Raw genomic sequence first — 21,770 nt, 5'->3', positions numbered from 1 at the left:
AATTAACAGGTGTGGTACAAGGGTAATTAACAGGTGTGGTACAAGGGTAATTAACAGGTGTGGTACAAGGGTAATTAACAGGTGTGGTACAAGGGTAATTAACAGGTGTGGTACAAGGGTAATTAACAGGTGTGGTACAAGGGTAATTAACAGGTGTGGTACAAGGGTAATTAACAGGTGTGGTACAAGGGTAATTAACAGGTGTGGTACAAGGGTAATTAACAGGTGTGGTACAAGGGTAATTAACAGGTGTGGTACAAGGGTAATTAACAGGTGTGGTACAAGGGTAATTAACAGGTGTGGTACAAGGGTAATTAACAGGTGTGGTACAAGGGTAATTAACAGGTGTGGTACAAGGGTAATTAACAGGTGTGGTACAAGGGTAATTAACAGGTGTGGTACAAGGGTAATTAACAGGTGTGGTACTGGGGAAATAACCAGTATGCTACTTGGTTAAATACCAGGTATATTACCAGGGAAGTTAAATCTCATGGTAGGTGCAAGGGTAATTAACAGGTATGTTACATGGTAGATGGAGGAGCGAGCTGCAAGGAGCGGTATGTGCCGGCCGTTTCTAGTGTGATTGAGGGCTAAGACAGGAAGTATGTTACTGGCTGGATCACCAGGTGAAAATAAAGAAAAACACATTCAGGGATTGGTAAGCTGCCATCTATTACATTTTTGGTTTTGGGTTATTTGGGATATCTGGATATCTAGGAAATACCACAGACCTTTGCAAACTCATTCCACAGACTCATTGGCAATCTTTAGTACTAAGATGTCTATGTTGTAACTGTAGCTTGCGGTATACTGAGCTTAGGGTGACGGAGGTACGCTAGTTTGTGTCCTCCCGTTACCCTAAGGAGAACTATGGAGAAAAGCCCTGATCCCATAGTTCTCCTTTTTAACTATCAAATGTATCTTATTTGTATATCACTCAACTGTAGATCCTCAAATCATCTCTGAATTGGTGCCGACACTGCCCTTCCTTCTGGAGGGTGGCTACTTTTGTTCCCCATGGTCCTGTGTGTGTGGTAAACTGTGTTGTAAACTAGCCACCGCTCCAAGCTCGCTTCTATGATGGTATACAATCTCACTACAAATTGGTAAACTAAATCTGAGATTGTAGTCCATCATGCGAGTGAGCTTGGAGCGGTGGCTACTTCACAACACACACACGGACCATGGGGAACAAAAGTAGCCAGCCTATAAGGAAGGATAGTGTCAGCACCAATTCAGAGATGGTTTTGGGTTCTACAGCCGAGTGATACACAAATAAGATACATTTATGTTAATAGTTAAGGTACTTGAATACATTTTTAAGGTTTTACTCCTCTAAGTTTTGTGTCAGTTGAGGAAGCTTTTAGTCATAGCCCTGGGGGGTCTGCAGGCCATGCTGCTTGAAACAGTTCTTCATTAACAGTAACCCATCTTCTTGCCTTAGAGGCCACAGAGCTAGTTTTACATTGAAGGACTGATTGACTAGTTATAAAACTACATCAGATAAGTGTTGAATTTTAATGCAAATTTTCCTTTCCGTTTCATTTGAGAAGTGTCCGAGCCTCTTTGTGATTTCTTTTATAAGCATGAAAACAAATGTACATTTTTTTCCCCCCATTTCACATTTTACAACCTATACAATAATAGTGTTTTATGCATGGCAAATACATTTACTGCCTTTCTGGAGTGGAGACAGGCCAGGCATGCTTTTCATACCTTTGTTGGAAGCTCATAAAGTGCTGACAGTTTTCATTGCTGTCTGAAAACACCCCCCTCCCCTGTACCTAACATATGCCAGAGCTTGCTCCCAAGGCTGCTCTGAACTGTTTGGTGCTGTGTCTTCATGGCCGAAACATACTGACATTGTGAGTTTCACACATTCCTGCTGTCAAGCAGTGTCTAGGCATCTGTATTTAGGAACTGTGATAGTCAATCACAGGTCACTCACACACAGACACGATATTCCTGGGGAGGCAAACTGGGGTTCTGGTTATGGAATGTGTATTTTGTCACACTTGTCCACGTGATTGGCAGATAGATAACCTTCATGGATCACCTAGGAGTACGGACAGGGTATAAATAAATCATTTCATTCCAAAGTTCATGTCTACATGAACCTTTAAAGTGACATTCATACAGAAAAATACAGGTCTATACAATTTAAGGTTTACAAAACTTCAGCAATCGCTGTATGATGGGTAATTGCATCATACAGATCGTAACATGTGATATTACATATTCTCTGGGTAGAGAGTGTTTTGATTTTTTTTGGGGGGAGGGGCATTCATGTATAAATATGCAGACTCAGATCTCCTAGTTGTGCATGGTTTTCCCTATGGAGGGTTCGCTTTAAGTTTAGCTATTCAAAAATACGCTGATCAGCCCTAACATTATGACCACTGAGAGGTGAAGTGAATAACATTGATTATCTCCTTAAATGGCACCTGAAAGTAGGGGGGATATATTAGGCACCAAGTGAACATTTTGTTCCTGAAGTTGATGCGTTGGAAGCAGAAAAAATGGCCATGCGTAAGGATTTGAGCCATTTTGACAAGGGCCAAATTGTGATGGCTAGATGACTAGGTCAGAGCAACTGAAAAACGGAAGCACCAGTGGGAAGAACATCCCACTGGTGCATGCACACCAGTGGGCTGTTCCCGATCTACAGTGGTCAGGACCTGCCAGAAGTGGTCCAAGGAATGAAAACTGGTGACAAGGGCATGGGTAGCCAAGGCTGGCCTGTATAGCCCGATTCCATAGAAGCGGTACTGTAGCTCAAAGTGCTGATAGAGTGAATGCTGGTTCCAATATAAAGTTGTCAACACACAATGCATCACAGTTTGCTGCGTATGGGTCTGCATTGCTGCAGACCAGTCAGCGTGCCCATGCTGACCAGTGTCCACCACTCAAAGTGCCTACAGTGGGCATGTGGCCATCAGACCTTGATCATGGAGCAATAGAAGAAGGTGGCCTGGTCTGATGAATCACATTTTCTCTTGCATCATGTGGATGGCCGTGTGCGTGTGTGCCAATTACCTGGGGAAGAGATGGCACCAGGATGCACTGTGGACAGAAGGCAAGCCGGCAGAGGCAGTGTGATGGTTTGGGTGATGTTCTGCTATGATACCTCGGGTCCTGCTATTCATGTGGGTGTTACTTTGACACATACCATCTACCAAAACATTGTTGCTGACAAAAAGTAAAAGAAAGCTACTCAATATTATAATAATGTTATGGCTGATTGGTGTATGATCAAGTATTTGATCAGCCTATCCTGCAGTCAGATGGTGGTATTTGGTGCAGACTTTTGGTTCCTATAGGATAGTCTTGTTTGCCAAAGCATATGTCGATGGCCACCTTAAAACCACAGTGCTGTTTATGTCACTTCATTGGTTTAGATGTGCCACTTAGGCAAAAACAAAAGATTATATTAACAAAAGAAAAGGTTATACTAAAAACATAAAGGTATGCTCCAAGCATTGTTATGAATATTACTTGGGATGTAATGTATACAGAGAGTGCAGACTACCTGTTCATTACTTCAGTTTTTCATTCAAGCATTGCTATAGTGCAGCTGTCCTCCCAATCTTCTGTTTTTCTGTAATTCGGTGATCCTGGAACATACCTGCTTGCTGCCTTTCTTACAGCAAGGCTAATGTACAAGAATGCTGGTTCTAAATATTTCTCACAGCCACCAATTGTATTTAAAACTGCCTTTGAAGTTTGGATGTGATTGGTGATGTAGAAAGCAGAGAGAAGATGTTACACAACACGTTTCAGGGCCTTCATTCTTGCTGACCCTGTGAGGTGTTCTGTGCATGTTGCGAATGCAATGGATTAATAAAAACTCAGAGAGATGTAAACAGGGACACATGGTTTATTTTAATAGAGCTGCTGTGCACTAGAATGCATTAGTCGTTCACTGATTGGTTTTACTTGTTGACCGGAATATTTCTCCTTTTACACAGTCATGTGTCAACTAACAAACATAGTAAATTAAAATAAAGTTAGACGTGGATACTCCCTATATATACACCATGTACACTCTTTAGACATTTTATTTTTTTAAATCAAAGCCTTACTCTAAACAACAACATTTCAGTTTTTGGTGTTAATTTCTGTCTGCGACCCCATTAGGGAGAAGTTTCCTCACTTCCTGTCTCTTTGGTGCTCAGCAAAGAAATAAGAGGGGAGTCAACTGGACAGGAAGGCACTGAAAGCATGACCTTATCAAATGTTTTAACGCTTCCTCGCTCTTTTGTCTATATACCCATTGAGGAGATTTCCTGACAAGAATTAAGGGGAACTGTCCCTAAGGAAGATATAGAAGCAATACAAACCCGAGAACATCTAACTTTTTTGGCTGGCATTAGGTTAAAAGAAAAATAATAGTGACATTTTCCTCAGTACTATGTACACGCAGAGTGTATGTAAAGTGACCGGGTATGTATTGCACTTTTAGATGGCAAGCATTTCATTGTTAGCAGTGCCATTTAACAGGCTGGCATTGAAAGCAGTCAGTAACTGCTTCTTGGTATTAACAGTACCCACAGAAACACAGGTCCAGCGGTTTGACAAAAGTGTTGGGACATTGGATCTCTTCTGGAATTACATCTCTCTCTTATGGCAAAATCTAACAGATGCATGCTTTTAACAGAGACCAGAACCAAGTGTTCTGGTGCAAATCCATCAGACAGCAATTTCCTGTAAACCCTTTAAAGGGCTATGCAGAAGCAAAAGCAGGTGTGGTCAAGGAATATGCTATAATATACTGTAGTAATATTTTGCAGCTTTACTGTAGGAAGATGGGGAAAAAAAACAGGCTTTAAATACAGGATAGTAAATTGGTGAGTATGTCTCACTGTTACTTATAGCTTAAAAGTAAATTCCAAGTAGATATAGATAGATAGATAGATAGTTTACAGCCTACTCTGTAGACAGTACATGTACCCCCTAAATTAAACGGTGAACCCCAGATATATTAGGGATGCATTCAAATTTCGGCTGCCAAAAAGGTACTATAGGCAAAATGCCGCTAGCACAAATATGACCGACAATTCGGTGGATTCCTAGCTTCTCTCCTGTCCACTGAGCACCGGTCTGTGTGCCCTCGGTTCCCCACTGCTCTCCCCAGCCTGTCTCGACCGAGGTGACATAGAGGATACAGCTGCCTGCGCCCAGTGGGCAGGATAGAAGCTTTTAGGAGGCTGAACGGGGCGGTGCGGGGAGGAAACAGCCCTCAGGATGCCGCAGGGCGGTGCGGGAGGAGAGAGATATCAGCTGTCACAAGAAACCAAGTTCTCCTCCCGCACCGCCCTGCTCAGCCTCTTGTGACAGGCGAGTCAGGATGGAGAGCTCAGTACTGATAGCTGAGTGTTTGTAAATAACCGAGGACATAGTTACAGGTTGAAAAAAAAGTCCAAGTTCAACCTATAGAGATAAGAGAAGAGAAAAAAAAATAAGAAAGAAGAAAAACCTAAAACAGAATGCTATACCTACAGTTACCCAGGCAAAAAAAAAACCCTATTAAGCAATTTGCTCCAACAGGGGAAAAATTATTCCTTCCTGATCCCATAAGGCAATCACATATTCCCTGGATCAACAATCTCTGGTGCTTTAATATACCTATAAGAACTCAATATCCAGTAATATTCTGTGTAGTTAGGAATATATCCAGATTATTTTTTAAACAGTTAACTGAGCTAGCTAGAACAACAACTGTGAAGAATACTCTCCGTATGCAAAGGTTAAACCTCTTTACTCCTGACTCAAAGAGTGCCCCCTTGTCCTTTTACAGTGACCTTAAAGTGAATAATTTGGCACCAAGCTCACTATATGGACCATTTATGTATTTATACATGGTGATCATGTCCCCCCTTAATCGCCTCTTCTCCAGAGAGAACAAATTCAGGTCAGCTAATCTTTCCTCATAGCTGAGCTCCTCCATGCCTCTTATGAGTTTGGTTGCCCTTCGCTGCACTTTCTCCAGTTCCACAACATCCTTTTTGTGAACTGGTGCCCAAAATTCCAGATGAGGTCTTACTAATGCTTTGTATGGGGGATCTCCAAAAACCCCCCCCCCCCCCCCCCCCTAGAGTTTATGACGCATGCATGTTTTTAGTCCCCACGTGCAGAACCCTACATTTATCAACATTAAACCTCATTTGCCAAATAGATGCCAATCGCTCAGTGTATTCAGATTTGCTTGTAAGTTGGAGACATCCTGTAAGGACTGTATTCCTCCCCCCCTAGAGTGTATGACGCATGCATGTTTTTAGTCCCCACGTGCAGAACCCTACATTTATCAACATTAAACCTCATTTGCCAAATAGATGCCAATCGCTCAGTGTATTCAGATTTGCTTGTAAGTTGGAGACATCCTGTAAGGACTGTATTCCACTACATAACTTGGTGTCATCTGCAAGCACAGAAATAGTACTTTTAATCCCCAATTCGATGTCATTTATAAATAGATTAAACAGTAAGGGGCCCAACACTGAACCTTGAATCGTTGATCACCACTCTCTGAATACGGTCTTTAAGCCAGTTTTCTATCCAATTACAGATTGAATGCTCTATACCTACTGACCTTAACTTATACATTAGCTACCTGTGGGGAACTGTGTCAAATGCTTTTGCAAAGTACAAAGTATATAGTATGCTTACTGTGTCCCCTGTTATGAATAAACAGGAAGTGCTCTACATCACTTCCTGTTAATTCATGATTGTGGACATAGTAACGGATACTATACCCACAGTTTATGAATGGACAGGAATACTCAGTATAGAGGCATCCTGTTCCTTCATATCAGGGGCTGCAGAAAAAGAGATTTAGGACTCAATCTCTTTTTCTATTTTAAAAGGGAAATATCGGGGGTCTGTTTAGAGATTTCTCCAGAGTTCAGTCTACAAAATGTCATTTTTCTGTGTGTGTGTGTGTGTGTGTGTGTGTGTGTGTGTGTGTGTGTGTGTGTGTGTGTGTGGACAGTGTATTTAGTTCACCCGGCGTTCATCTTTAAACGTAGAGGGTACATTAACTTTATGCAGTGTGGGCAGTAAACGTGCCCAAATGTTGAAGGGGTTAAGCGTTTTCTTGTGTTTCTCTGCAACAGATATGTTTTAGTTTAGCTATTTAACTGTGCCCATGTGGGGCTTAACACTTAATAAAATACAACAGCAGAAAGAGGCTTTTTTTTTTTTTTTTTTTTTTAACAAAACACATATGTTAAAATAAACCACTTTGTGAATTAATATAACTATCCGTCGATAAGGTCATAATAAAACAGATGTGGCGTCTGCTTGGCCCTCCCTTTTCCCAATTCACCCACCCGCACGTTTTAGTGTAAACCGCACATCCTGCAGTTTCCTGTCCTCAATTCTTGCATTCTTATTTGTTTAGGATATTATGACGGAAGTTCCTACCCTGCACCGAGTTTTTATAATCCAATACCGTGGAAACCAATCCCTGTACCTCCACCACCAAAGAAAACTGTCAAGAACCCGACTGGAAAGAAGAAGAAGAGAGCAGTTTCAAGCTTGTCATATAGGCCTACTACGGTAATGCCCTACAAGCCCAAGGACAATCTTCATGTTGGTGTAGGAATGATCAAGAGATAACTTCCGACAGATAGACAGCAGAAGAGTCGATGTGAAGATTAATTGTCTAGGGATGTACAAGGAACATAACATCACTGGAATATTTCACTAGGTGATCTGTGTGTGGAATTCTGTTTCTTTGCTCAAAAGAAAACAAATATAGTTTCTAAAGTCTCAGCCCACCCACAGTTCAGTTTTATCTGGACAGCTAAATTCCAGTTTTTTTATGACTCCTAGGGACTCCAGAGTGGAGATCTTTTTGCTTGAGTTTCCAGGTCTGCAGACCTGCTACAGCAATTAGGAAGGGATACATTCATCCTCAAAGTTTACAGCAGAAGCAATGAAGAGGTTTTTCTCAGCAGCTCATTCTGCTTCCTCTCCGCTCATTCTGGCTCAGCAGCCGAATCTCAAGTTAAACACATTGAACTGGAGCCTCTGGGAGGAAGGGCAAGGTGAGCTGCGCTGCTGAGAGATTGGTTTGAACAACCTTACTGTTTCTGCTGTGTACTTTGAAGATTAATTGCTCCTCAGTGTCTGCAGCTACGCACGTCAGTGAGGGCTTGTTGTAAAGTACATTTACACATAGCCACATGTTCACTTGAAAGGGAAACTATTGTGGTTTTGGAACAATGTTTTTTTTTGGATCAATTTATATTTCCTTTTTTGTAAGGTTTATATGTTTTTAAAATTATGTTTTATATTGTGTTTTTTAAACGACTTTTGTAAAATTTTTGTTTTAGAAATACATTTAATATAGAGCGCACACATGACGCATGATTCACAGAGCATTATGGGTTTTCTAAAAAGAGAATGCACAGCAGAAGTCGCTTCCTTTCAGACTATCTCTGTCTTATTGAAACTTTGGATAGAGTATGTACACAGCAGAAGTCAGTCGCTCCTCCAACTCATTCACTTGTATCTGTAAGATTAGGCCTTAGCTACTGAGCTCTATAAAAACATGTTTTTTTTAGCAATAGTAAATAAAAGAACCTAAATCTGAAGAGAGAATCTAAACCTTAGCCTATAAATCTGAAAAAAACCTAAAGCTTAGCCTATATTTCCATATTTGTGTCATATTTTAATGTGTTTTTCAGTCCTGGCCATAATAAACAGATAAAGAAAATGCATTAAAAAACGATTATACGTTCCCTTCAAATGAAACCTCTAGAGATAAATATATGGGCTGCCATTGTTGTCTTCTTTCTGAAGATGCTGGTTACCTAGCTGTTTTGGCTTTAGTGATCTCTTACTGCTTTTGTATTTTCTGGGTCAATAACTCAGACAGTATTCAAGCAGTAAGACCACCATGACAGCCAGGGAACTGGCTTTTTCAGGAGAGATGTGTAATGGCTACCTACATATTTCTGTCAACACCGGTATTTAATAGAGAAGCAGTGAGCTCTTAGGTGTGCAGTGACACAGCCATGAAGAATGCCGTTAACATTCTACTGTTGGAGTCCCCAAACAGCCCACCACACTGCCCACCTATAGCTGAGTTATCATTTTTTGGTGGGCTGTCTTTTTAATATCATCCCTCTACCTTTTGTGAAGTGCTTCATTAAAGCATATCTGAACCCACAAATGTATTTGTTTTGTAGTTTAGATGCACATTATAGTAGAACTATGGCCTTCCATTAAAAATATATGCTGCAGTGCATCATTGCAATTACAGTTTTCTTTTAGTCCCCCTACAAAGACCTCCAAATACCTGTTGTTCCTGGCAGTGAAGTCCATTTAATGCAGCTTCCTGTGTTGATGTGGCAACAACGCTGCACTGCTCTTAAATTCAGAGCAGAGTTGCCACTCTCATGTAGGCTGTGTCTGTTTACACTAAAGTGGGATGAGATGATATTGCAGGGGGCGTGGCTATCCGCATTGACACTGCTGATTCATAAGCTTGTAGCTTTACAATCAGCACTTGGCCACACCTTGTCCGGCCCACTGCTTTCTCGATTGACAGTGCTGCTGCTGAAACCTTCCCACTGAGCTACAGTGTTTGGGAGGGGGAGCATGTGAGGCACAAATGGAGGATTTGACTTCAGGGAAGGTAAAGGAAGGATGCTGTGGGAACACATCTGGACTCTCTTAACATTATCAGACCTTATAAACCTCCTGGTAAGTACAGTCTGCAGAGAAAAAAGAAATCTATCAATAGAAGTGCCAGTGTGTTGCACATACTCAGATTGCCCCGTGGCTTATGAATCAGGGTGAAAAAGGATACCTGGTTACTCTCTGACCCCCGTATGTACATATTCAGTGTAAAGAGCCGATAGTACAACTTGATAATATTATTATTATAATTTTATTATATTATTTATCCAATTTTTTTTTAAGCTACACATTTTATTTTACAGAGGAAAACTATACTTGCACCTTTTTTGTTTTTAAAACTATTTGAGTCTTCTTAGATACAAACTGTTGAGAAATGCAAAATCCATTGTTAACCCAAAAACCAAATTGCTGTTAATGAAAACATGGACTGTGCTTCTATTTTCTAGCCAGTACTAAAGAAAGAAATTGACAATGGAAATGTATGTTTAGCTGTTTGAACAGGACCTCGTTTTTTCCCCAGATTTGTTTTTTTATAACTTCACTTTGCAGGAGATTTTATATAGAAATGTGTAGAAAAAAATATTTTTGTAATTTCAAGTTAAACTGAAATGTTTTGGCATTGTTTTAAATGTGATATGTCTTTTTATATATTTTTAATAAAGTAAAAGAAATGAACAAACACGTTGAGTTTGTTTTTTATTCATATCCATGTAGTTCATGCCTTGGCGTGACAAGTCTGTATAACAATTAACATTCTATATCATTTGTTTAAAGAAAACTGCCCAGATTGGGTTGGCTAACATGACACATGTTTATCAGACTAGCACACAAAATACCTTTTAGAGAAGTTCTAAATTCACAGCATACCCTATCCTGTTATAAGATCATTGTAATAGGAATACATGCTAGAGTTGTTTTTGATAACGCAATCAAAGCTTACTTGAAAAAATCCCTTTTATGTAATGAGTGCTGCCTTCAGTCTGCCCATCACTTTCAGCACTTTCCTGGATTCCCAGTGTGCTTTGCGTCTTTCCCTGCTGCTTGATGTGATGCGATCTCAATTTCTCAAGTGCCAGGAAGACCGAAAAGTGTATAGTACTTGCCTGTCATTTTTCCTTTCCTGGCACAATCTATAGCAGCATACCACCACATGTAAGCTGCCACGTTGACGCAAGGAAAATGGAAAACTGTATCATACTTACCCATGATTTTCTTTTCCTTGTGCCAATCCATGGCAACAGAATGGAAGCACAAAGCTACCACATGTATGCTGCCACATTGGGGCAGGGAAAATGGAAAATTGTATCATACATACCCATAATTTTCTTTTTCCGGTGCCATTCCATGGCAGCATGCTACCACATGTATGCTGCCATGTTGGCGCTAGGAAAATAGGAAATTGCATCATACATACCCATAATTTTCTTCTTCCGGTGCCATTCCATGGCAGCATGCTACCACAAGTATGCTGCCATGTGGGCGCAAAAAAAATGCAAAATTGTATCATACTGGCCCATAATTTTCTTTTCCTGGTTCCAGTCCATGGCAGCAGACTGGAAGCACAAAGCTTCCACAAGTATGCTGCCATGTTGTCACCAGGAAAACAGAATATTGTATTGTACTTAGCTGTAATTTCTGTTTCCTCGTGCCATTGCATGACAGCATACAACCACATGTACCATATGTATGCTGCCTCATCGGCGCCAGGAAAATTGAAAATTTTATCACACCCATAATTTTCCTTTCCTGGTGCCAATCCAAGGCAGCTTACTACCACATGCATGCTGTCATGTTGGCTCCAAGAAAAATGTTTATGTAGCTGCTGGGAGAAGAGTGAAGGGGAATAATTTAGAGATTGACTTTAGTGACACCTCTAAGTCTGCCGGGGCTGCTGCCATCACATCCCAGATGGCGGCACCCAGCAGCAGCCCCGGGGCTTTTGAATCTCTACACAAGGGAAGTCTTTACAGTTAAACAACATGCCTTAAATGCACATATAATCTTATAGAAAATGTTTTGTTGAAATAAATGGTGTGGCAACAGGGTCTCTTCAAAGTACCGATGTCCACATACAGTTGTGTATTTTCTGGAGAAGACAACAGAGGGAATGATTTGTATTCCTCGGGCATCAGTCTGTAATTTGTATATGTAACAGGCACAAGTCAAATATTGAAATACCCTGGTAATGTGATTTTAACTAGCAACGACTTCCTGTTCCGAGAAGAAAAAACAACAACTTGGTATCATTCTAGATAATAAAGTAGACGAATGAAGACATGTGACTTAAGAATGAGTTTTTAAAGGCCATTTGTTAATGAACGTGTGAAAGGTTCCAGAAGCTGAACAGGAAAGAAAGCTGTAACAGTTCCTTCAAGCCCCGATAAGATTCTTTGTGCTCGCTAATCCCTTCTAATGAATATGCTATAATTTAAGGAAATGTCTCTTTTAAAAGCAAGGTATCAAATAACCAAATTAAAAGTGCTGAGGTAAGGTGGTTGATTGTGAAAAGACTTCGTCTGTGGAGGAATGCTTTTAATTTGTCATTGTGACAGATAGACCCTGAATACTGATCTGACAAATAGTCACTGATATTGTCACAGTGCACAAAGAGTCCTGTTTGGCCAGTGACAGACTGACAGTGTTTGCCCTTGGGCAATGTTTGCTGTAAATGTTGTCTTGCAATCCTTGAAATAATTGAGCTTTTTTCCTTTAGAGCACTGCATAATCTTTTTAATGTTTTTTTTTCAGATATGTATGTGAAAGACCAGAGCTAGATAAAATTATCTCTCTGTTGTGTGTTAAACCTTGCTTGTATGTATACTTTACCAACCTATATGGATATGGGAGCAGCCATATTTGCTCATTGCATTCTAAGTCTTTTCTGTCTGCTTTGAAGTGCTATACGATGGGTGTGCTTTACTGTTCCTTCTCATAAGTCTACGGGCTCTATTTCTAAACAAATTGCATGGTGTTCTTCCTGCAAATATCTGTAAATGCTTGTTCTGTGTGGATACATGCCAGAACGAACGTTCATGTAATACCACATTATGGCCACTAGATGCTCGCGAGCATAACTCAGAATCATAAAACACTGGAAAATACATTGCCTTGTAAAAATAAACAAAACGAAAGAATGCCCCTTTTGGCATACTGTATATCCGCACAGAACAAACGTTCACTGATATCCGTAGAGCGAATGACTATCAAATTGTTGATAAATGGACCCCATAGACTTGTATTGTGAGCAGTATATGTTTATAAATAGACTCCTATGTGTCTGCCAACCTCTTGAAAACAATGTAATACCTGTGTATTTGATATCTGCTATTATCTTTTAAAGCAGAATAACAGATTACAAACAAAATTAAAAAATAGCCCAGCAACAACAAAACAAAATTGCTTTTGCTGCTCTACTAACCTTTAATTTGAAGCTGCCCCCACACTATTTTATTTCCACCACTAGAGGGCACCAGTCAGGCATTGAGCCCAGGCTGTTATATGCCCACCTTCTGGAGGGTCAACATGCTGCAGCCTATAGGGCCTAAGAATATCATCACACTGAATGACGATCACACATCATTACCTTAGTCCAGGAGGAAGGACTGCTCACAGAGAAAGGTCCCATGACGCCACCAGACTCGTCAGAAAGGTATATATACCTTGAATACATCACATACAAGTAATCAACAGAATTGGACTCTCATCTTAAAGTGTAGTCAATTGTTTATATAGTTCTAATTTAAAACAAAATTACTGATTGTAAGTGCAGCCCCTTTAATCCTATTCACTGCCAAGGGATTTTTTTTTTTTTTTGCACACAAGTTCAAATGCATATTTTAGCCCTGAAAATTACATAAAACCCCACAACATATTTTAAAAACTTGAAACTTTTTATGTTGCACCTTGTTTGCACAAATGCTTATCAAACCTATATTTTAGGTAAAAAGCTGTAAATAGACTCAGTAAATAACTACAGTAATTCAAATACTGTTAGTACACATAAACACAATTAAATCCCCTATTTATTTGTAAAATATAAAAGCTGAGATTGTGTCAAGTAAATTGGGAAACAAACAATAAACAATGATAGCAATATTGTCCCAAAACTAGACTAAAACTCATATGACATCTCACCCAGCAAAGCACATGGAAGACTGAAGATAGCTGGAACAAGGTTGTGTAAGCCAAACAATGCTCATCATTCTCTTGTATGGTGGTAGAAGCATCATGATGCGGGAATACTTTACTGCAACAGGCTCTGAAAGGTCGGTGAGGATAAAAGGGATGAATACAGCTGAATATTAGAAAATTCAAGAGGAAACCCTGATGCAGTCTGCAAGAAAGCTGAGTCTTTGAAAATTCACACTACAGAGGTGTATACATGTTCGTGGTGTGTTTATAAGGTTAGTAAATCAACCCCAATGGGGGTGATTTACTAACCTAAACACACGCACGCATGTAACGAAATTCTAAACATGTATATCCGTAGAATCTAAATCAAGGCAACTAGACTTGCTGTATTTTTCTTGAAGACCTTTCGCTGGTCATTCAATTCTGCAATTAAGAAAGCTAGCCAGATGACCAGCGAAAGGCGTTCAAGAAAAACACAGCAAGTCCAGTTGCCTTGATTTATTTCTTACAGATATCACACGACCGGGATAAATGAGAACCTTCGCAGACATATCTAACCATGTTTACCCAGCTAAATATGGCCGCATGTGTCCCCAGGGGAAATCTTCCCAATGGATCACAGACAGCAATAGTACCTGGTGGGGATTATAACTCCCCACTCTGATGTTTTATTCCTAGCTGCGCCACTGATGAGATTTCTCCTCACTTCCTGTTCTGTCTGACACCCATCAAATCGACAAGAAGTGAAGGAAGTCTCCCTAAAGGGGACATAAACATCAGAGGCTCTATCTCTTCTCTGCCTGAAGGTTTTGGCTGGGCTTGAAGTCAAATTTCCATAAAGTCATAAAAGAATAAAATAAATGAAATTGTAAAACTTTGAATCTTGACAGGCATGCCGTGAAATAATCCAGAGTGAAGGAATGGGGTGCCGCACTATAAAAGGCTCAGCCTGCACATCCGTCATATGTCATGTCTATACGAGCACCCTGGAGACATGAGGATTTATTTTTAAGCGGCAGTAATTACATTTAGATAGGTTGTGTTGATGCTAACATATTTGTTTTAAAATAGTTTATGCTGAAAATATGAGCACATGGAGGTTCCTGCAGCATGCTGAAAATAAGAGCACATGGAGGCTCCTGCAGCATGCTGAAAATAAGAGCACATGGAGGCTCCTGCAGCATGCTGAAAATAAGAGCACACGGAGGCTCCTGCAGCATGCTGATAATAAGAGCGCATGGAGGTTCCTGCAGCATGCTGATAATAAGAGCACATGGAGGCTCGTGCAGCATGCTGATAATAAGAGCACATAGAGGCTCGTGCAGCATGCTGAAAATAAAGAGCACACGGAGGCTCCTGCAGCATGCTGATAATAAGAGCACATGGAGGTTCCTGCAGCATGCTGATAATAAGAGCACATGGAGGCTCCTGCAGCATGCTGATAATAAGAGCACATGGAGGCTCCTGCAGCATGCTGATAATAAGAGTGCGGTTGTTTTTAGGGCCTATTTACATCTATAAAATAAAGGGGCTGCCAATACACCTTAAGGTGCATAAAATCTTACTTGACCCTTTTTTCTAACGCAATGCACCCCAATGTACTTCTGTCCGTTGAAGGTTCCTTAAAGGCATACTCTACCTTTTGGACTATGTTTCATGTTATACCCATATTAAGGGTTGCAGCATGAAACATGGTCACATCCACCAATCCTTAGGGTGCATTCACCCCAAAATAAGAAGGAAATTGAGGGTCCGTTGACTTGCAATTGCACCTTTCCGATTCAATGCGTTGCAATATGTTTGTCAATGGATGCTAACTGAAGGGCACCAAAAATGAATGGGTGTGAATGGGGCTAGTTCACACCGGATCTGTTGTGTTACATTGCACTGAAAAAAGTAGTGCATGCTCTTTTTTTTTTTCAGTGCAATGCAAGGTAATAGAACGGTGGGAACTAGCCCCATTCACACCCATTCATTTTTCAGCGCCCATCCGTTTAGCATTCATTGACGCACTATACCAGGCCACATGCCCTCAACATTGGGAAGGTGCTTTTTCATTTGTCCCATTTTTTATATAATGGGACAAATCTTTTATCAATAAAAAGGCATTGACAGAAAACTTACTGATTCGCAGATTCAGCTTCTCTCTTTCATTTTCAAATCTCAACTGAGCAAACTGAAGAGAGATGCTGATTGGTTGCCATGGACAACTGCTCCAGTTTCTGTCTGTTCCAGTTTTGATAAATTCCCCCTACTGTGTGTTTGTGCAGACACACACAAGAGTGACTGCATAGCACTCTGCTTAAGTAAGGAGTCACTCTAAAACAGGAAGTCAGGACCAGCGCTCAGGGGACCACCTGTTTCTGCAGGAAATTAAACTTTTAAACATCAAGAAGCAGAATCCATTGTAGGTGATTGCATCAGCATTTGAAGTAGCTTAAAATCCTATTGACTTTAATATCACTTTAAGGGCTTGTTCACACCAACAGCCGCTGGTGTGCATGTGCCTGGCCACTGCCGATTGGCTTGATCGAACTGTATCGCGTTGTTTCTTTTTTTTGTTAGAACTTTATTGAAATGTTACATTACACAAAAGTGACATTTCTTTAAGTTCTATGGGCTCACCATGCTGCGATGCAGTTGCACTGTGTCTCATAGTGCGCTTAAAAAAAGTACTGCATGCCATACTCTTTTAAAGCGCACACCATTGGAATGCAGTGATGTGGACTAGGGATGCACCGATATATTGACCGCCGAAACATATCGGCACTTTTGGCTAAATGCTGAAGGCGCCATTTTTCTGCCGATATAGCGGAGGAGAGCGCTGTGAGCAGCCGGCGTCTCTCCTCCCCGCACCGCTCAGCCTCTTGTCACAGATCAGAGGAGAGTGGTGTGTGGGGGGCGAAGACAGCCAGCGGTGTCACAGGAGGCCGGCCGACGGGTCGGGGGAGGAGTCAGCTGTCAGATCGAGCTCTCCTCCGTCACCGCTCGCTCAGCCTCCTGTGACAGCTTGTCAGGAAGGAGAATGAGATACAAACACTCAGTGATCAGTGATCGCTGATTGTTTGTAAATAATTGAGGACAGAGTATGTTTACTGTGTCCCCAATTATAATGTTATAATTCATAATTATGAATGAATGGGAAGTGATCTACATCACCTCCTGTTCCTCAGGTTATGAATGAACAGGAACACTCATTGAGAATTCCTGTTCATTTATAACAGGGGCTGCAGAAAAAGAGTTTGAGGGCCCTGTGTCCTCAATCTATTTTTCTATTTTAAAAGGGAAATATCAGGGGTCTGTTTAGACCCCTAATATTTCCCCGTAGCTCATAAATGTAAAGTAAAAAATACAAATATTTATTAAAAATAAAATAAATAAAAATAAAATGTAAACATTCTTTAAAGTTTATAAAAAAATGAATAAAAATAAAATATTTGAAAAAATTTGAAAATGTTAAAAACAAAAACATTTTTAGTTTCGGTTTGGGCCCGACATTTTTTTTTATTTCGGTTTCGTTTCGGTTTTAAAATTTTCATTTCAGTGCACCTCTAATGTGGACTGTGCCCACCCATGACAAGGCAAACTTCATGCTGCACTGAAAAAAAACAGCCAACACAGCCCGAATGCATATGGGGTGCACCTTTTGGTCTGGGGACGAAAATAAAGAAGATATGCTCATCTTATCCTCGTTTTTGCCTGGCTCCTAAGCCAGTCTTGGCAGCCTCTTCTCCCCCTCTGCTCTGGTGTTCTAAGGACCTGTGACATCATCGCATCTAATGCAGGTCTATTAGATGCGGCGATGCCTAGGGACATACCACACCTGGTGTAGAAGGGAAGAAGAGGGTTGTGGTCACAGAGGAAGCGGTCACCGCCGTAGGACCAAGGATCAGCTATGTACAGTATATCTTCTTTATTTTGGCCCTCTAGACCAGGGATGTCCAAACTGTGGCCCTCCAGCTGTGGTGGAACTACGAACCCCATGAGGCTTTGCAAGATTCTAACAGCCACAGACATGACTCCCGGAGAGAGATGCTTCATGGGATTCGTAGTTCCACCACAGCTGGAGGGCCGCAGTTTATGCATCCCTGCTCTAGACCAAAAGGAGCACTTAAAGGAGAACTATGTGGTCAGGGCTTTTCCCCATAGTTCTCCTTAGGGTAACGGGAGGACGCTAGTTTGTGTCTGTATACTGAGTAAGCTCAGTGTACAGCTCGCGGTTATACTGAGACGTCGCAGCCGGAGCGGATCCCGACATCGATGTTGAGATCTGCCCAGCTGCGTGAGTGACAGCTGGCTCTGCTTATCTAGAGGCAGAGCCAGCTGTACCCGCCCCTCCCCCGTCCGTTCCGCCAGTCAGCGCTGTCGGATCGGAGCGTGGAGGGGGGGATCCAGCCCCTCCCCTATCACGGCAGAGAGCCGTGACAGGATCGAGAGGTGAGCGAACCCGGTATGTGTTCGCTCACCTCCCGATCTACTGAGCCGACCTGTGACAGTCTCATCGTCACAGGTCGGCTAGAACTATGAGGTGAGTGAAAAGCACTCACCTCATAGTTCTCCTTTAACCCTTGCAGTGCAGGGGATAGCCCCACTTCAAGGGCTAATTTTAATACATCTTGGAGCTCTTTAAGGAATATAGAGCTGCATTAATCTGTCTTTTATATCTGCCCAGAGTTCAGCTCTAGCCGACATTGTGCAGGTACAGTGGCTATCTTTATCCCGAGTGTACTTCTCTTCCAGCTACTATTACTATTTTACATAGCATTAATGACACTGAATAGAGATGACATGTTCTCGGCTTGCTGGAATGTGCTCGTCTTAAGGTTCTCACTTGTGTTTCCCCCAGAGCCTTCTACCAATGGTATGATTAGAATTCTATCATGCACAGTTTGTGAATATCCCAAACGACTTCTGAGTGAAAGCTCATGTAATTGCGCTGTAGGTTAGCAGATATCACTGAACAAGTTCATAATCTGTCAGACAACATTCACCTTTGAATAATCGAAACAAGAATTCTTGATCGAGGTAGAGACAGTTGGAATGAAACATGATATATTGTTATGCCCTGAGCTAATTTGTCAGATGACTGGCAAGTAGAAGAGCTCTAAGTTCATCCCTTACACAAATTAACAATACCGTGTTTGATTTGATTTATTCAGAATCTGATACTGAACTCATTTACCCCCTCATTCCTCATGTTATTTAAAGCTGAACACACAGCTAAACACAGATGAAATAGATATGAGGGATTTTACTTGCCAAAAGGATTTGTATTTCTATCTGCCCAGTTCTGGCATTTGCACAGCTCTGTCTTTCAGGACAGGGCACATGGTTTTCCTCTGCTGCAGTTAATAAAAATGTACTGGTCTTGTACCGCAACCAGCCTGTGACTGGACAGTGACAGGAAAAGCAGCACACCTTTCTGTCACTCTGCTCTCTACTCTTATCCGTATGTGCTTGGTTAGCACATGACTATTGCAGCACAACTGACTGGTCCCAATCCCAGTATGAGCTCTGCTGTGCAGGGACTGCAAAAGGTTGATACCAGGTCACATTCTGGCGCTTACACAGGTTGTAGTCATACGAAAAGCTGAAAAAAGTCACATTAAAGGGAAATTCCACTTTCCCAGGCGAATTTGGGAAAATGGATATACCCCCTCCAATCTGCTCCCTCTCCCCCCCTCCCGCTTTGGTCCCCTGTACACAGCATCACAGCTCTGCACTATGTATTCCAAATTACACTCGCAAATGGCGAGTCAGGTGACTGCGCTGACCAATGAAAAGTGCTCCTGACAATGCTGACCAATGAATGCTCTCCATTTGTGAGGGTAATTTAAAATACCTAGCACTGGGTTGTGATGTTGTGTACGGTGTAAAGACTGGGAGCCTTGGAGGAGAAGCAGCGTTTATTCAATTGTAAGGGCAGCAGGAGGGGATAATTCAATTTTCCCAAATTCACCTGGGAAAAGGGAATTACCCTTTAATATATTCCTCAATAGTCCCAATATAAGTAAATCCACATTTCTGTGCACCAAATGCATTTGCAAACCTAGTTATCACCTTGTAAAATTAGCAGTGACATCATCACTGTGCCGTACATAACCTGTACAGAGAGAAGAGCTGTGGGAGGGATCCAGCAAGCCACCCACTACAGGCTGCCTGCAGAAAACTACAGGAGGGGGCCGATACAAGACCAGTCACCCTGCACAAGGAGAGAGAGCAACATTAACTGGTCTTTATTACAGGAAACTCCTGTACAAAGGCAAAGATTTCATATGTATCAATGCACAAATCTGGATGAAATATACAAAGCACACCAAGATTAGGGATGGTCTCGATGTTCGAGTCAAGCAACAGTTTGACTCGAACTTCGGCAATTCGTGTGTAGGGCTATTCGCCCGCCGAGCACCCCCCAAGGCACTGCACACCACACAGTGCCTTGTGAAGCCTTGATTGGATATAGCAATACATCTGACCACAGGTCAGGTGCAAGACTTTACCCAATCACAGCACAGTGCACTGTGAGAGCCATGATTGGGCAAAGTAATGATGACTTTGCCCAATCATGGCTCACACAGCTAAGTCCTGTCAGGTGCCGAACAAATGTAAACAGTTGGGCGGAAATAGCTAGCTGTCACCACTAGCTCCGCCCAATTGTTTATATTTTGCCAGCATCTTTCAGAATGCCATTCTGCGGCAAGAGTTCGTCGCGAGTGGACAGGTCGGCGGGCGCCTGGTTTAAAAAAAATATATATTTCTATTTATTTTTTTCATTTTATTTCGTCACGGACAACACTGGACGTTGTGATTGACCCTGGATTACGTTGGTGGATCCATTGTTAAAAGCCTGTGTTGTGTTTTTTTTCAATTAAAGGATTATTTTCTAAAAGTCTGGTCTTTTTATTTAAATTTATTTTAACCCTTCAGTGAATGGGTAGGGGTACAAGTACCCCTTACTCATTCACAAGGGGGGGCCGTATCTATTAAAGGGGTACCCTGATGTGTATAAGCCCCCTGCCCGCACACCCACAACCAATGCCCCAGGGCTTGTGGCGAAGAGGCCCTTGTCCCCAACGGCATGGGGACAAGGCGCTTTTCCAGGGGGACCCTGGAAAAGCACCCTTGCAGTGCCAAGGGCATGTGGCCTGGTATGACAGGGAGGGGGGGTCCGCTCTCCCCCCCCCCCTTTCCTGCCCTGCCAGGCCTGTGCTCGGATCAAGGGTCTGGTTAGGAATTTTAGGGAGGACCCCATGTTTTTTTCTCCCCATTTTTTTGTGGGTGGAGTTCCTCTTTAAAATTCCTACCAGACCCTAAGGTCTTTTAAAAAAAAAACACTTTTCTTTAGAAATGTCAGTTTTGCTGTAGCAGGTCCTATACATCGTACAGATGTGCCACTTTACAGGCAGTTTAAAGGGACCCCCAGGCACGATATTTAAAGGAATTTTTCATTTGTATTGTTATCCTTTAAGTGGTACAATCACTGCTCCTTTAAAAATGGTATTTTTAAAAAGTTTTTTTTCATTGATTCCTGTCCAATAACTTGCATGTAAGTCCTCTTAAAGGGGACAATTGTTTTTGAAAGTTTTCCCCCCTAGACTTGCGTTGAGTTTGAGTTCAAACCTTTTGGATGTTCTAAAGCTCGAATTCGAACCGAACAAGGATCTGTTCGGCTCATCACTAGTCCTGACCACTACAGACCACAGACTACAGACTACAAGAGCTGCAGTTTTTGAGTTGCTCTGACCTAGTCGTCTAGCCATCACAATTTGGCCCTTGTCAATGTTGCTCAAATCTTTATGCTTGCCCATTATTTCTGCTTCCAACACATCAGCTTCAGGGACAAAATGTTCACTTGCCTCGTAATATATCCAGGTTCCATTGCAATGAGATAATCAATGTTATTCACTTCACCGCACCTCTCAGTGGTCAAAATGTTAGAGCTCATTGGTAAATTATATATATATATATATATATAATATATTTATTATATA

General features: G+C 41.6%; 1 protein-coding gene across 1 annotated transcript in view; it reads left to right on the top strand.

Moving 5' to 3' along the window:
• The window catches only part of LOC108796330 (coiled-coil domain-containing protein 34-like), a 36,858-nt gene extending 29,241 nt beyond the window's left edge, over positions 1-7,617 (top strand). The window contains exon 6 of the mRNA XM_018567789.1: positions 7,400-7,617. Within this exon, the coding sequence (XP_018423291.1) occupies positions 7,400-7,617 (218 nt within the window). The remainder of the gene's footprint in view (positions 1-7,399) is intronic.
• The last annotated feature ends 14,153 nt before the right edge of the window (positions 7,618-21,770 follow it).

Source organism: Nanorana parkeri, unplaced genomic scaffold (assembly GCF_000935625.1).
Source record: "Nanorana parkeri isolate BGI_ZX_2015 unplaced genomic scaffold, ASM93562v1 scaffold1093, whole genome shotgun sequence".
Lineage (NCBI taxonomy): Eukaryota > Metazoa > Chordata > Amphibia > Anura > Dicroglossidae > Nanorana > Nanorana parkeri.
Note: the sequence above shows the minus strand (reverse complement) of the source record. Positions and strands in the feature narration are given on the sequence as shown.